Source organism: Cnephaeus nilssonii (assembly GCF_951640355.1).
Source record: "Cnephaeus nilssonii genome assembly, chromosome: 19".
Lineage (NCBI taxonomy): Eukaryota > Metazoa > Chordata > Mammalia > Chiroptera > Vespertilionidae > Cnephaeus > Cnephaeus nilssonii.
Window position 1 is genome coordinate 45,720,084 of NC_137090.1, and position 17,283 is coordinate 45,737,366.

A 17,283-nucleotide genomic window follows, 5' to 3' on the forward strand; every position below is an offset into this window, starting at 1 on the left:
CCTTCATTCTCTCTCTGATTGGCTCTCTGACCCACTTTCACTTCAACTGACGCATCATCAACTTGGTGACCTCAGCCGGAGCCCCAAGGTCTTCCAGCTGAGTCCTCTGTCCCGTTCCAGAGCCTGCGAGAGAAAATGGGATGGCTCGGCTCGGGCCAGACATTTCATCCCTGGTGCAGTCAGTCCCTGTGGCAATGGGAAGGGTGGGGGGACAGAGCACCCAAGGCTGCCCCTGCTCCTGCCGGGGCTGCTTCTGCCGAGGGGTGGTCTCAGGCCCTGATTCACTTCTTACCCAGCTTCCACCCCAGTACACACACTTTACATCCAGTTCTTCCGTGGTTTGCAGTCAAAGGTAGAAATTCTTAAACCTGACATTAACTGAGTCCTCTTGCCTCAGACATACAGAGGTATGTGTCCTCTCTCAGCCTTCCCTGCAGTTCGCGGGAAATTTGGACTGTGTCCTGGTTCTTTCAAAGTGGAAATTTTCTGTTTTATGTCTCTGTTTTTGGTCTGTCATCTTTATCTAAATTGAAGTCCCTCAGACTTAAATTTGAAATGTATTTTACACACGTATTTTTTTAAGTAATAATCTTTTTTTCTGGTCTATCCTAATTAATATTCATCTTTCTTAAGAATGTCAAAGCTTAATGTCCCTTCTATATATTTTAGAATTAATAATTCCCTTGTCTAATTCAATTCATTAAGAATGTATTGATTATCTATAATGTTACCAGCATTGTCTGTTCTGTTTTTATAATGCTCAGTAGGCTTATAATCGCAGTGAAAAAATTAGCCAGATGCATAAAATGCTTAGCAGACAGGACAGAGGAGCCCATAAACATGTAGTGAATGAAATGAATGAGTTGGCACGAACACGAAGTTCTCTGGGAGGTCAGAAAGAGAGACGGCAGGCAAGGACAGCCTGGCCAGGGGAAGCTTCCTGCGGAGGGGCCTGCGCTGGGCCATCTTCCTTGTTATTTTAACACATCTTTATTTTCTTTACGTCTCCTTTGATTAGCTGTTTTTCAGCGTGGCGATGTTGACAGGGAAATAATACATGTCAGCATTAGTTTTTCCAACTTAATGGATCAGATGGGAGTGATCCATAACTTCTGAGCTTTGGGTGTGGGCTGTAAGCAGGAGATAGAGCGATAAGGCAGAGTGAAAGGTTACTTAGAGGAGAAATTTAAACACTTGGAATTGGGGTCGGCCAATACCTGGTGTTTCATGAATGACGAAGATTGAGTTTTCAAAATGAAATGGATTATTTAGCTGGCATTATTAACGCAAAGAACAGGGTTTAGCCTAAGTATTATAGGGATTTGCAGGAGACATTTTTCAAATTTACTGAAGGTTTTACCAGTAAGCACTTAAGCAAATGTAAACGTTTTGCGGGCTGCAGGGGAGCTGTGAACATTAGTCATCGGCGGTCACACTGGCCTCGCAGACGTGCTGGGCCAGGCTGCCTGCCGCTCGGCACCGCTCCTGAGGTTGTTGTGCTTAGTCTCCATCGCTTCCTCCTGGATAGATTGCAAATAATAAGAACGTAAACATTTTATAAGTGTAGGAATTTCTGTTTTTACTGTTAGCTAGTCATTTGAAGTAACGGGAAGAACAAATTTTGTCTCGACTTAATCATAGTGGTGCTGACGTAGAGAACTTTGTCCTTATCATTCAAGGTTATGAGCCACAAAATGATGAGTCAACAACAATGTTTTGTGCAGGTCATTCAGACGTAGTTGTCATGGGGGGTGAAGGAGAGGAGCGCCGAAAGGCATCTTCCTCCCAGGTCAGAGAGGAGAGAGCATTTATGATTATCCTGAAGCATCGTGACTTGTGAGCATTTGTTGACATGTCCATTGCTTCCTCCTGGATAGATTGCACATAATAAGAACTTAAACATTTTATAAGTGTAGGAATTTCTGAGATGGAGGTTCTGCAGTTCTCATGACCCTTCTTATAACCATAAAATAGTCGGGTATTTTAATAAATCCTATCTAATAAAAGAGTGATATGCAAATTAACTGTCACTCCATCACAAAGATGGTGGTGCCCATAGCCACAAGATGGCAGCGCCCAGTCCCCTCAGCCCTCCAGAGTCTTCCCAGTCCTGGGGGGTGGTGTGGCCACTGAGAGCAGGCAATGTGAGCGGCCCGGCGGAATGCTTGCTTCATCGCTGCAGCGACGAGGCAAGCGTTCCACCCCCGCAGTTTAGAGGCAAGTGTCCCGCCCCGGCCCCGGAGGGCTTCTGGATAGCGCGTACACATGGCCTTCTACATGGAAGCTCGGCAAGCACATCCCTCCTGGCCGTCCCTTAGGCTTGCTGCTTAGGTTGTCTTTCCTCCTGTGTCTGGAGGGAGGCTGAGGACCCGCCATTGCTGGGTGTTGCTGTTCCTGGGACCGCAGCACCACAAGCTGCAGGGCGCTGGCACCCTCCGGAGCTGGGTGCTGCTGTGGGGAGCAGTGCCCACTCTCTGGGATCCACCTGCACCCGTCATGTTCCGGGGAGGCAGCTGGGAGCGGACAGATCCTGGGCTCGGGGAGCAGGGGGTGGGCTAGGGAGCAAGCAGGAGGAGAGGAGGACAGGGTGATTCATTCCAAAGGATCTCACTCCAAGGCCTCATTCAAATGCAGAAGCTCTCCGGTGATGTCAGAGCCTCGGACCTCGCCTCGGGCTTCTCTGACTCCCCCACCCTTAGGCCGCAGCTCACCAACTTCAGGAGGGGAGGATGCTTGAGAAACCGGCCTGTCTGGGTGGAAAAGAGTGTGGGAGCATCCCTCTGTTCGCTTCTGTCTGTTTTCTCTTTGTAAATCCCATTTCCGGTTTTCTACACTTTTTCTAAGGGTGACCTGGCTTTTGACAGCAAAAACAGACTCCTCTACAGTTTCACAGCAGACCTCATGGACTAATTCTGTTTCCTCGCCCTCAGCAACCAACAGGTGTATACGTCATGTCCATGTAAAAACATTCAAACCTGTAGAGAACTTCTATGAGTTTACTTGAGCCAAACTGTCCACACTTGCCGGGAAGCAGAATCTCAAGGAGTTGGGACAATGATCCGGAGAATGGCTGTTTTTCGCTTTGTTTTATTCATTCTTCTTCTTTTTTTTTGAATTTAATATATTTTCATTGATTTCTGAGAGGAAGGGAGTGAGAGAGAGAGACAGAAACATTATCGGTAAGAGAGAATCATCGCTAGGCTCCCTCCAACTGGGGATCAAGCCCACAATGAGGCAAGCGTCCCGCCCCAGCTACAGAAAGCCTCTGGGCAATCAATCGCAGGGAGCTGGGGGTCTGCTCCTGCCCAAGAGGCTTTCGGTCTGGGCAGGCCTGGGCAGGGGCGGAGCCGGTGATCAGCGGGAGCTGGATGGCCCCTGCCCAGGCCTAAAGCTTCAGCCAGAGGCTTTAGGCCTGGGCAGGGCCCAGCCCGCGATTGGTGTGAACTATAGAGGAAACGCCTTTTCTGACTGCACATTGGCTAAGCTTCCTGTATGCCACTGGTAATATTCTTAGTAACTTGAGTAATAAGAATCCAAAAAGGTGATCTAGGGTTTTTCCACCACACTTCTTGAGAAAAAAATGAAGGTCCACTGCTGGAGGGCTAAGAAATGTCATATCCTGCCCTAGCTGGTTTGACTCAGTGGATAATGCCTCGGCCTGCCGACAGCAGGGTCTGGGTTCGATTCTTATCAAGGACATGTACCTAGGTTGCAGGCTCCTCCCTGGCCGGGGCCCAGATCAGGGCTCATGCAGGAGGCAACCAATGAAAGTGTTCCTCTCACTTTGATGTTTCTCTCTGTCTTTCCCTTTCTCTTCCACATTCTCTAAAAGTCAATGGAAACATATCCTCAGGTGAGGATAAAAAAAAAAAAGAAAGAAAGAAAGAAATGCATATTCTATGAAAGACACATCTTGAAAATGCCTAAAGAAAGTTGTCATTTTTTCTTGGTGAAGGGACTGGAGTCCGTGTTGATGAAAACACCTTGGTGACTGTGGTGACTGGCAGTGGCTGCAGCAGCGGGGTGATGGGGCTGGTGCCTTCCCCTGATCAGCCCGGTTGCCTCCCACAAAGGAGTATGGGGAGCAGGCCTAAGCCATCAGTAGGACATCCCCTGAGGGCTCCCAGTATGTGAGAGGGGGCAGGTTGGGCTGAGGGACCCCCCACCCCCAGTGCACGAATTTCGTGCACTGGGCCCCTAGTATAAATATAAAGAATTACTTATCATATCATAGTAACTAAATTGATCATTTGTAGCCACTTGAGAAACAAGTCGTAGCAGAAACACCTTTTACTAATCCGGAGCTATTTGGTCTAATGTCCTTTCACTTTAGTTCCTTCTCTTTTAAAGTAACATGATGACCAAATGCTCTTCTCACTGATCGCTGTTATGTGAGCTGGTGAGTGAAGACAGTGCTCTCGTTTGCATGGTTGGTAAAGGTTTGTTTCAGCAACATTCTGAGCCCGTCTTGGGTACAGGGACTGTAAAGATATGCAGAGTACAGCGCTGAAGAGGTGGGTAGGGAGGGCGGGGAGGCGAGGACGAGAAAGGCCCAGGGAAGGCATTCTGGGAGGGCTTGTTTGATATCAAGGCTGATGCTTAGAGGATGAGGAGGAAGACAGGGGACTGACTGTAGGGAGGTGAGGTGGGGAGGCTGCGTGAGTTCTGGGGCAGAGGGGCGGTGCAGGGCGCAGGGAGCTCTGGCACCTGGACCAGGGCTGCGGGGCGCAGCAGCGGGCCAAGTCCTGAAGAGGCACTTTTTGTTTGGCCTGCTGTGCTGTTCTACATTTGCCAACATTTAAAAATAGAAAAATTTAACATAAAACCCCAGATTTCTGGGTTTCTTGGCACATTTCTCCATGGTATCTGCCAGCCAAACCTGAATAGCAGTTCCCACAGTCCTCACCACTCTAATTTTTTTTTCAGAAGGCCCACTTTTTACTCCTCTCTATCGCCAGCCTGGGCCCTGTGAGGTCTGTGTTTGCACACACTGCCCTGCACCGAGGCCCGGTCCTGAGTGGGTGCAGGAGATGGAGTTACTGTGCCTACATCTTATGTAGGTGAACTGAGATGCTTTTTTTTTACATAGAATCTCGTAAATTAAAAGGGAGGGAGCTAGAGAATGAAGCCATTGGCTCAGCCAGGAAAGGGAAACGTGCTTCCCAGCATCGGGGTCACGGAGCTGGGACCGTAGAGGCCTCCGGAGGTGGTCCCGAGCAAGCGCCAGGCGCTGAGAGGAATCCCTAGCCTGGACCGCTGGCTGGAGATGATTCTGTCATGGGTGGATCGAATGATGGGAGTCTCCCCTCTGAGAAGCCCAGCCTGCCCAGTCTCCCCTTTGTGCACTGCTGACCCGAAATGTAAACTGAATTGATGTCACAGACGTCAGGAGTCCCCATCGCTTCCTCCTGAGTTAGAAGGCTGGACCTCGGAGGTCAGCAGTGGGGTGTCATCATAGTTTTTGTTTTGTTTTGTTTTGTTTATCTCCCTCTTAGATTAATAAGATGCCTGTAATTTTAAAAAACTCATCAGCTCAGACCTGCTTTGTTTTTTTCCTTGAAGAAAGTTTTTCTAATATAATGCACAGTCCCCATGTTCTGAATCTAATCATGCCCCAAATACTTCCTTATCCTTGAATTTCTTTTTAACATGTTTAGACATTTAATTTAACTTTTAAGCAGGTTGCCATTATTTTTATGTAATTGATAGCTTTTCAAGCATTGCTGTAATCAATTTTCTTTTAAAATACATTTCGTGTCCTCTCGTTCTTCCTACATTCCTTACATTTCCATCAGTCCTCTGCTGCCTACAGTACCTATCACTTGAGACTTCTTCAGAAATAGAAGATTCCTAAACAAGAGTGTGGGAAGATGTTTTTAGAATAGTTATCTTTGTAGACTTTCCCCAAAAACGCAAGCCAAAACTCAAATGTCAAATTTACACATGAAATTAAAGTTAAGTTAGCTCGGTTTGATTAAGGTTTGGGGTTTTCTTTTGTTTTTGAAGAGAGGAAATTTTATTTTGTAATTAAAAAATCATTTGTGCTGAAATAATGAGCCAGAAGTATGAGATTAATTTTTGTGTAAACCAATTACCTGCAGAGCTGCTTAAAATATAAAGCTTTATTGGTTTAACATAACATTTCTTAGCCCTCTCTGACACGTTGCTTAAACAGAAAGGCCACATTTCTCCAGCAAGTTATTTTAAAAGTCAGGTAACTTAAATTACATTTATTAAGTGCAATAAATAGAAATCAAATTTAAAAACTTGTATATTTATTCTCATTTGTTCCTAATTTGTATAGAAAATTCCACTTTGATCGGGCTAACTAAGGATTGGTGTTTAGTAAGCAAAGAAGTATTATGTTTTAAAGGAGGAATAAATAATTCATAGAAATGTGTTGACAAATTTCCCCTCCCTCATAGTCTATTAGTTTCTTCCCGCAGTAGCCTGGGGCAGGAAAGGCGGACGGGGAAGGATCTCAGGCATTGATGCTCGGTGGAAAGATGCCGCAATTTAAAATGTAATTCCGTTTTGGATATGAGTTGGAAATAGGTCATCACTCAACCCTCAGCATGAGCCATAAACCTATTTGCATGAGTGAGTGAATGAATACAAATTGTTTTTTTACTTCAAGGAAATTATTAGATTTTTTTTCTGCCACCATCCTCCCCACCCCCCCACCATCAAATAGAACTGTTTTCTTTATTCACACATTTGTTCTATTTTATTAAAAATTAGAATGTTTTTGCAATGTCATCATGCCCCATGCACCTGCTTTTCTGATCTTTCCTGTATACATTTCCTCCAGTGGTACTCCAGGGAGAACCACTCACAGAGACATTAATTTCTCTGTTCTTAATGAAGGCCATCACACCAACTGCTGTAGGTATGCAGGAGCGGCAGTGTTCTTAAAAACAGTTTGCAAGTGACAAGCTATCTGTTCTGGTGCTGGTTTAATTTTTTTGTAATTTGATATAATAAAATTAAATTCTTAATTTAAAGTTGTAATTGAAAATAAAAATAGTTTTGCCATTTTAATTCACAGCCATCATTTATAATTTATAATTGAGAAATGACATTCTTGAGTGTATATATATATTTTTTTCATATTCTAAAATATATTCATGTCTTTTTGAGTTTGAAAAAATAAATCAATGAAAACAATTTATTTCAAGTTTGTCTGCCCCTACTTCTAACTTTAAATAGGCCCACCCTATTGAAATACATAATTCTGTATTATTTCACCTGTTCTTTTTCTTATAGATGATTTTATCATTTGAGAGTTTGTAGTACTTGTGTTTATTTGTTTAATGTCTACCTTCCTTTCTAGACTAAACTTTGCTGTCTCTTTTGTTCTCAGCTGAATACCCACACTTGGCATTGTGGCTAACTATATAGGCAATGAGAAATTTGAAGGAATGAACACTACGTTGCTTTATTTACATTATTGTACTAGTATCTGATTTTTGCTATGTAGTACGTTGTTCCTATTTTACAAATAAAGAAACTAACTCCAACTTGTTAAGATTAAACAGCTAAATAGGGTAGAACCCCGCCTCCCCTGTGGTCTTGTCACTGAGGTTTTTTTGTGTAAGCCAGTTTGACTAGGGTTTCAGTCTTGACAAATACCAGAGCCCTAATATATCCCTTACTTTTTAATTGAGGAACCTGAGAATCAGAGAGGTTCGATAATTAGCCCAGTTTTACATACCCAGCTAACATCAGAGTCAGAACGTGGCCTGAGCAACCTACTTCCTATTCAGCATGCTTATTTAGGCTACTGCGTGCCAACCCCAACATAGCAGTGCTAGTGAAGAACATGCAAGCATTTCAGAATGTTGTTAGGAAAGTGTTCAGGAGACACATGGTGACCATAGTACAATGAACCCCATATCCCACCACCCAGGGTCTGCAGTTGTCAGCGGTTTGCCACACTTGCTTCATCTCCCCCTTGAATGGCCAAAGCACTTTTAGCTGTATGGCCATGTTAAATTAGGGCAGATGAAGCAGAGAAGTGGAGGGACATGCCTATCGTCCCTCAGCTGATAACAGAACTAGTTTGCTGCCCTGTGTACTTCCCACGTGGAATATGTCAAAAACAAACTGAAAGTAGTGACCGACCAGGCCAGCCATAGTCAGCATTGAAGTGGAGTGACAGTGGAGGGCTCAGCTCATCAGAAGTGGCAGCTGAAACCAGCATCACACTTGTAATGGGTGCAGTGGATCTCGGACTTCAGCAAGCCTCGACATCGCCTGGATTCCTTACAGGTTCTCAGGGGATGCTACACTGTGGGGCCAGAGACCACACTTAGCTAGAACCATGGGTTCTACCAGGAAGTATGTGCTCAGCCCTCCCCCCTCAGCCCAGGAAACAAGGTAGCCTGCTTAGCCTGCCTTCTCGTCTGCTCTAGAAATCAGACCTTTTTTTAAAATATATATATATTTTATTGATTTTTTACAGAGAGGAAGAGAGAGGGATAGAGAGTTAGAAACATCGATGAGAGAGAAACATCGATCAGCTGCCTCTTGCACACCCCCTACTGGGAATGTGCCCACAACCAAGTACATGCCCTTGACCGGAATCGAACCTGGGACCCTTGAGTCCGCAGGCCGACGCTCTATCCACTGAGCCAAACCGGTTTCGGCTAGAAATCAGACCTTTGAGTAACACCTGAAAAGTAAGTGAATTTACATGGTAAAAGGAGCAAAAGGAATTAAAATGGTAAAAGGAACAAAAGGGCTAATGAAAAAAAAAATTTTTTTTAACTTTAAATAAAGAATAAATGCCTTCGCTGGTGTTGCTGAGTGGTTGGAGCGTCGGCCCAAGCACCAAAGGGGTTCGATTCCCGGTCAAGGGCACATCTCTGGGTTGCGGGTTTTGCCCCCTGCCCCCAGTGGGGGCACGTGCTGGAAACAACCAGTCGATGTGGTCTTTCACATCTATGTTTCTCTCCCTCCCTTCCACTCTCTGAAAAGCAATGGGGAAAAAATCCTCATGTGAGAATTTAAAAAAATAAATAAATGATAAAAGGAGAAATAACTGGGTGTGTCTGTCTGTCTGTCTTCCTCTCTCTCTCCACAGGTGTGGGATACTTTCCGTACCCATTTAGGAATAGGGGGAGCAAATGAGGCTTTAATCAGGGCTGAGCAGGGTGATTGGGAGGAAGAATATATATTGGGTAATTGAGCTAAAATACCACATCAGTCATTGCTGTCCCTGGCCTTGGTGAGTCAGTTGTGTTGGCCTGAGGGAAGAAATGAGCTTCTCTAATCTCTGTATCAGGAATAGATTTCTTTAAAACAGTTAAACTTAACTTTAAATCACCACCTTATTCAAAGATTTCGTGGTAAATCAAACTTTAAAAAATAATCCACTCGATATCATTTCTCTTTATCCCAGAACCATTATTTCTGCAAGTCCTCCTTCTACTTACGGTTTCACAAGGAATTTGCTTCTGTTACTGACGTATTTTCATTATGTACAAATCCTGCCATTTATCGAGATAAGCCCTTTGTTTATCTAGCTCTTGTACTCTACCTTATTTTAGACAAAGCTCAGTTAACTTGTAAGGCTATGTAAAATATGACAAAATTGTCCAAAAGCCCAGCAGACGTGGCTCAGTGGTTGAGTGTTGACCTATGAACCAGGAGGTTACAGTTCAATTCCCAGTCAGGGCACATACTGGGGTTGCAGGCTTAATCCCCAGTGTGGGGTGTGCAGGAGAGAGCCAATGAATGATTCTCTCTCATCACTGATGTTTTTTATCTCTCTCTCCTTCTCCCTTCTTCTCTGAAATCAATTTTTAAAAAATTATTTTTTTAAAATCACCTCATAAAAAGACGACTTGGGAGAGATACGGTAGAGCCAAAAATAATCTAAAAATGCAAACTATGGTCACCCCCTGTGAGTCTACCCAAGAGCCACCGGGGAAGGGGCGCCTGCTCTCTGCTGCCTTGATCGGTGCCACCAGCATATTTGGGAACATCAGACGGTAGATTGAAGAGCTAGCGAGGTGAATTCTGTCCCTTTCAGCTAGCATTTGATAAACATTGCATGGCAGTGTGTCCATGATTCTTTCTCCTCGAAATGTCTGACGTGATTTCCCTTGTGAGGCGGACGATGCACGTCCATTGCTGGCCGTACTGGCAGGCAGAGCGATCCTGAAAATCAGGTCTGATCTTTTCTTCCCCTGTTAAACATGCTGGCCCTGCCTGTGCCCAGAGGCAATGTTAGATGTCTGGCTTGCCCTTCCCGACCTCTGCTCTCTGCCCCCATCTCCACCCCTACCCCCACCCCCACACTGCACTCCAGGCGGGTGGACCCTGCCCTGCTGGCTCCCTGCCTGGACCCCGCCTCGCTGCCCTTGTTGCCCATCTCCCACCCACCCATCTGCCAGGTCTCAGTTTGCAGGTCACTGTTTCCTGGAACCTTCCCTGTGCACCCTCCGGCCCCCCTGTCCACCAGTCTCCAGGCTGCCGTCTCTGCTGACACACCGACTGTTGCTGCCTGGTACCTGTGTGCCAGCTCCCATATCTATCCGGGCTTTTTTAGTGCTTTCCAGTCATTTTTACCTCAGGGGGTGCAGTAGAAAGTCAGGCTATCGGTACAATGGGGTAAACTGAAGGAACTTTCTTTTTAATGTATTTTTATTGATTTTAGAGAAGAAAGGAGAAGGTGAGAGAGATAGAAACATCAAGATGAGAGAGAATCATTGATCAGCTGCCTCTTGCACATCCCCTTCTGGGATCGAGCCTGCAACCCAGGCATGTGCCCTTGACCAGAATCGAACCTGGGACCCTTCAGTCTGCAGGCTGACGCTCTGTCCACTGAGCCAAGCCAGCTAGTGCTGAAGGAACTTTCCAACCCAACAGGAGTCTGCTCCCAGCTACAGGAAGCTGGCTGAGGGTCCCAGCTCGCAGCAGACCCAAGAAATAAGTGAATCAGCGAGTCCTGTTGCACCAGTGCCCCCCACTGGGGGAGCTCTGGACCAAATGGGGGAGCCAGCGAGTGACCTGAGTCCAGGTCCTGCTCCCGAGCTACTTCCTTAGTGAGTCTCAGTGTCTCCTCTATAAAAGGAGGGCAGGACTGTCTCATACATGGCTTTACTTGGTTCACTTTGCTTTGTGTTTAATGCCATTCCCAGTGTTGATACAGGTCCTGAAAACAGGCTCCTTCCAATGCCGCCCGTGGAGTATAAACCAGTGTAAACTCCTGAGTACGGATGGGCGGTGCAAGTCCGAGTCCCTAAAATGTGCAAAATGCCTCAAGTCTGGCTTAACAATCGCACATCTAGAAACTTACCCTCAGAATGTATCCTGATGGGTGCTGTGAATAGCAGTCTGTCTGTAAGGTATTCGTCCCAACATTTTTTCTATGTAAAGAAATGGAAAAATACCAAGTATCCAAACAGGGTCTAGAGATGGAATTAATTGTGGTGTAGCCATAGAATAGGCCACTGTGTAACTAATGATGATGATGTAAAAGAATTCTTGATGGCATGGGGAAATTATTAAGATATATTGAAATTAAGTAAGTAACAAAACCACAATTCAGTATGTTCTCGGTTATATTTTAGGTAGATATGTTATTAAGAAAAGGCTAGAAAGAAAGAAACCAATATGGTTTCCTGAATAACCAACTTAGAATTTCTTCTTTGTGATTTTTGATAGTTTCAGTGTTTCCCAGATGAACATACGTTGCTTTTATAATATATGTTTTAGGGAAAATAAAGCATCATGAAAATAAACTTCACAGAGTTAGAACTGGCGCGCCTTTGCCCAGAACGTGTGGAAGCCCTGAGGTTCCAGGTCGGGCATGGCCAGTGGTCTGTGAGGGGCTAGTGCTGGAGTGACCTGCTCCCCCTGCTCCCCGGGAGGTGTGCTCATGTCCTCCGCGGCCTCGCCAACCTCCTCCGTTCTTACTCGTGCCCTGAGCACGCTGCTTTACACAGCAGAAGTAAGCCCCATGATTTCCTGTGATGTCGAGGAGGGTCAGGAATTAAGCTTCCACATGCAATTGCCCATCGCGATAAATTAGATTCAGGTGTGCTTTTCTAAGGGGGCTTTTCACAATTTGAATACAACTGGCTCCCACAGACCTTGGAGAAGGAATGAACAACCTTCTTTTTTTTATTTTTTCACACAAGGTCCAACTGAGGAAAAATAAAAGTGTTTATGAGCCACAGTTTTCTCCCACCCAAAATAAAACTTGCTTTGTAGAATCCCATAGGAAGGGGGAAATCTGTTCTTATAAGCTATAAAGCACATTATGAAAGAAGAACAACAGCTATAATATTTGCACTGCTTTTTAGCCATCTCAGTTCTGGGCATACCTGAGATGGAACAACACAGGCACTGTCCTAAACTTGACTCTGAGAAATTACATCGCACGTCATATCTGGAAACCAAGTGAGAGGTCTTTTCAGAGGATGGGGGAGGAGGGGTGGGGGCAGGTAGGAAGCCAGGCTGGAGGCATGAGCCCTGTGCAGAGGGTGGGAGAGGTGGGGTGGGGGCATGAGCCCTGTGCAGAGGGTTGTGCAGAGGGTGGGAGAGGTGGGGTGGGGGCATGAGCCCTGTGCAGAGGGTGGGAGAGGTGGGGTGGGGGCATGAGCCCTGTGCAGAGGGTTGTGCAGACGGTGGGAGAGGAGGGGTGGGGGCAGGAGCCCTGTGCAGACGGTGGGAGAGGAGGGGTGGGGGCATGAGCCCTGTGCAGAGGGTGGGAGAGGAGGGGTGGGGGCATGAGCCCTGTGCAGAGGGTGGGAGAGGTGGGGTGGGGGCATGAGCCCTGTGCAGAGGGTGGGAGAGGAGGGGTGGGGGCATGAGCCCTGTGCAGAGGGTGGGAGAGGTGGGGTGGGGGCATGAGCCCTGTGCAGAGGGTGGGAGAGGTGGGGTGGGGGCAGGAGCCCTGTGCAGAGGGTGGGAGAGGAGGGGTGGGGGCATGAGCCCTGTGCAGAGGGTGGGAGAGGAGGGGTGGGGACATGAGCCCTGTGCAGAGGGTGGGAGAGGAGGGGGGGGGGCAGGAGCCCTGTGCAGAGGGTGGGAGAGGAGGGGTGGGGGCATGAGCCCTGTGCAGAGGGTGGGAGAGGTGGGGTGGGGGCATGAGCCCTGTGCAGAGGGTGGGAGAGGAGGGGTGGGGACATGAGCCCTGTGCAGAGGGTGGGAGAGGAGGGGTGGGGGCAGGAGCCCTGTGCAGAGGGTGGGAGAGGAGGGGTGGGGGCATGAGCCCTGTGCAGAGGGTGGGAGAGGAGGGGTGGGGGCAGGAGCCCTGTGCAGAGGGTGGGAGAGGAGGGGTGGGGGCATGAGCCCTGTGCAGAGGGTGGGAGAGGAGGGGTGGGGGCAGGAGCCCTGTGCAGAGGGTGGGAGAGGAGGGGTGGGGGCAGGAGCCCTGTGCAGAGGGTGGGAGAGGAGGGGTGGGGGCAGGAGCCCTGTGCAGAGGGTGGGAGAGGAGGGGTGGGGGCAGGAGCCCTGTGCAGAGGGTGGGAGAGGAGGGGTGGGGGCAGGAGCCCTGTGCAGAGGGTGGGAGAGGAGGGGTGGGGGCAGGAGCCCTGTGCAGAGGGTGGGAGAGGAGGGGTGGGGGCAGGAGCCCTGTGCAGAGGGTGGGAGAGGAGGGGGGGGGGGCAGGAGCCCTGTGCAGAGGGTGGGAGAGGAGGGGTGGGGGCAGGAGCCCTGTGCAGAGGGTGGGAGAGGAGGGGTGGGGGCAGGAGCCCTGTGCAGAGGGTGGGAGAGGAGGGGTGGGGGCATGAGCCCTGTGCAGAGGGTGGGAGAGGAGGGGAGGGGGCAGGTAGGAAGCCAGGCTGGAGGCATGAGCCCGGTGCAGTCTGCTTCATCAGCATGTTTGGGTTTGAAGAGGGACAGTAAGAACTTGGGGGAAATATGAACAAAGTAATTGTTCAGAGGATGCAAAAGGTCATTGGACAGTGGAGATAGAAGATAAAGACAGATTCGGGAGGAGATTAAATTAGAGCAAAGGTAGAGTTTGTCTTTAAAAATGGAGAAGGTGTCCCCTCCCCCCCAAAATGGGAGAAGGGTCAGGCAGTAAAGATGAGGACATTTGCCACTGCTGAGGGTAAATCCGGAGGCTTGCGAAAGGGGAGAGGAATTGGTCGGTTATAGGGCTTTCTGTAGCAGGAGTGGAGACAGCGGGCAGAAGGCAGATTCAGAAATGGCACCCAGGGTGGGAATGGTGGGGGGGGACAGAATGAAGACGGAGGGTGCCCGAGTGAGGGCTGGAGAAGCTGGCAAGACTTAGGAGCGGTGGCCAGGACGGAGGAAGTTCTCCCTGGGACCGCACGTGCAGGGAGGAGTCTCGGTGTAGCCCACGGGCCTTGCATCCCAAGCCCCTGACAGCAGCGCATCCCTGGTAGGCTCTCTGCTCCCTCCGGACTCCACCTGCTGGGAGCTGGCTCCAGGCCCAGCGCTCAGCACACCAGGGGAGCTGGGCTTCTCCGAGTCCCGCCCAGCTCTGTCCTGTTTCCCTGACCCACCGGGCGTTCCGGGGGCGCTCTCCGCGTCTCCCAGCCCCTTCCCAGCCTGGCTTGTCATACTTCTACAAGGTGGTCTTTCTCCTCGAGGGGCAGCGTTGGGAGCACAGGGCTTCCCTCCTGCCGTGGGGACCTGCATCCCTGGGAATGGAGGGTGCTGCCTCCCGTGGCGGGAAAGGCTGTCTTCCTGGGGAACTGGCCGGTGCTAGACCTGAGCCCCCGGGAAGCTGCACACCCGTGACTCCGCCTCCCAGTGGGCGCGGTGTGGAGCCTGCCGGGTGGGGGTCACTGACGGCTGTGGGGGTGGTGTCCACAGAGGCCCCGGCCTGACTTCTGCAGGGAGAGGGCGCCATGGAGTGACCTCAGGTTTCTTAAGGAATAAATGAGCATGCATATTGTCAGCAACTAGTACATCCAATTGATGTTCCCTTCAGTCTTCCACAAGATTCTGCACAAAGTTTACTCTAAAAAAGTGGACTGTTGAGAATGAGGCTTGCGGTCGTCATTGCCCTTGCAGCTTCACGCGGCATTTTCCGTACATTTTCCAGTTTCGTGAAGAAGATGCCCAGACGGGAAGGAGCCAGCCCTGCTCCCAGCTGGCTTCCTCAGGTGGGGGGGAGGGGGTGCTGCCCGTCAGCTCCGATCCCTGCCGGGTTCACGCTGAAAGTGACCGCTGTGCTCTGCTCTCTTGCAGCCCGCTGCTCGCTGTGGCCTTTGCCACTTGCTGTGCCGTCCCCGGAGTCGCCCTTCTGACCTGGGGGGTGAACCCCCTCACAGGAGCCCTGGGGCTCTTCAACATTTTCCTGTACACCTGCTGCTACACCCCGCTGAAGAGGGTCAGCATTGCCAACACGTGGGTCGGAGCCGTGGTGGGCGCCATCCCCCCCGTCATGGGCTGGACAGCAGCAACTGGCAGCCTGGATGCTGGTGAGTGTGTCCCGCGCGCCCAGCGGACACGGGGGCAGGGGCGGTGCAGGCGCTCAGGCTCTCCCCGCAGGTTAGCACGCACTGGTCAGAGCGCTTCCTTCCCGGGCGGCAGGACTTGGTGTTGGAGTCCATTTCAGTCGGCTCAGGGCAGTGTGCGCGGGACAGACTGAACTAGTGTGCGCACAGCTACAGAGACTGTCCTCCTGGCTTCTCCCTCAACGGGAGGAGTCGGGGGGGAGGGCAGGAAGTGGGGGCGAGCTGCCTCAGCCTGCGGCAGCAAGTGCAGTGGAAAGCAAGTGCCCACGGAGCACGAGTCGGGCTGGCCCGGGGACTCACTGGGGGCGTCCCGCCGGGGGTGCCTGGCAGGCCTCCGCTCTCCGGGACCCCGCCCCTTGCTGGCAGGCTGGCGGCACTAGCTCCTTCCTCCCACAGACCCGGTGTTTCCCCTCTGAAAGAACAGACTATTTTCATTAGTTTCTCATTTATTTTTATATGGTTTGCTTAAATTGTTCATGCTGTCTACAATAAAACCATTGAGACATTTCTACATTTTTTTGGCGGTATGTCACAACTACATTTGTGGGGTGAATAGCCCATTTTTACCATCTGTAAGGGAAGTTTCACAGTCTAATTAGTCAAGTAATTAGTGTTTTTGCCCGACACTTAGGAAGTGGTGAGGTTTCCTGCAATATATGTAAGTACATATTTTTCACATGAAAGATCAAAAGGCAATTGACCATAAACCGTTGCCCCGTAAGCCACATTTCTGAAACTTTTCATAAAAGCTCTGAGGCTCCGATTTGGCAAGCTTACAAAGATGATTGCACCTTTGCCGTGATGGTCTCTGAGGATGGTTTTAATATCCTGTAGATGTCGGCCTTCCATGAATCTACAGATGCAGCATTCCAGAAGGCACGCGCTTGTTTGGTCTGTGCTGAGCCTCCAGCCAGTCTCGTCCCCACAGAGCATCGTGCCTGGAGTGGGGTACGGGGTGGAGCCCAGCCCCACCTGACAGCCGGGCCCTTCAGAACGTACCTGACCCCTTTATGCTGGTGTCTCCTTATCTCCCCGACATGGGGCTAATAATGGTCCCTTCTCATCGCGTTGTGAGGACTAAATGAATTACTAGTATATTTGTGTTCCTCATTCATACAGTGGGCAGATTAATACAGATCAAGAAAGGTCATGAGATCTTATTGGTATGCACCTGGCTGTTGTTTGAGACTGTAAGGGGCCCCTGGCTTGGTGGGAAAGAGTTCGGGGGTGCATCGTGCTGTCTGCCTTGGGTGAGGCAGGCAAGGGTGGACCACATGGGTTTGGCATCCTGGACTAATGACATCTGAGTTCCCCCCAGGTTACCATTTAAATCGAAAGAGTAACCTGCACACACCACACTCCTGCTCAGATTCCTCCTCTTCAGTTCTGCGTGGAGTCTCAAGCTTGGCTTGGTCCAGACTCCCTCTGCCCCTAGCCCAACTCTCCCCTCCTGTGCCCTCCATGCCTTTCAAGTGGTTGCCCAGCCATGCCAGGTGGGGCGGGAAAAGAAAGTGAGCAACTCGCAGGCTCTCAGCCTCCAGTGCCATCCCATCCACACCAGGCAGTGCTGCTTGCCACTTAGATGCCCTGCGCCAAGCCACCTGCCTGACCAGCCAGGAATGCCAGGCCCTCCTCCGTTTCCTCTCACCTGCACAAAGGAGCAAGGCACCCACAGCTGCCTTTTCCGTCTTGGAAATCCCAGGCCAGGCGGGACCAGGGTCAGGTGTGACAGCTGCAGGACAGCTATCATGGGAGACGGGAGGGCGGTCGAATCCAGGTCAGGAGAACTGGGTCACTCGGTTGTGTGGGGTCTTGGACCCAGGTTCTTGCTGAGGGC

The 17,283-nt window shown here is 49.6% G+C and overlaps 1 protein-coding gene across 2 annotated transcripts in view; it reads left to right on the forward strand.

The window, feature by feature from the left end:
* Positions 1-17,283, forward strand: part of COX10 (cytochrome c oxidase assembly factor heme A:farnesyltransferase COX10) — a 125,195-nt gene that overhangs the window by 96,484 nt on the left and 11,428 nt on the right. For both annotated transcript variants that reach the window (XM_079798927.1, XM_079798928.1), the window contains one exon: positions 15,178-15,410. In XM_079798927.1, coding sequence (XP_079655053.1) covers positions 15,178-15,410 — 233 coding nt within the window. The remainder of the gene's footprint in view (positions 1-15,177; positions 15,411-17,283) is intronic.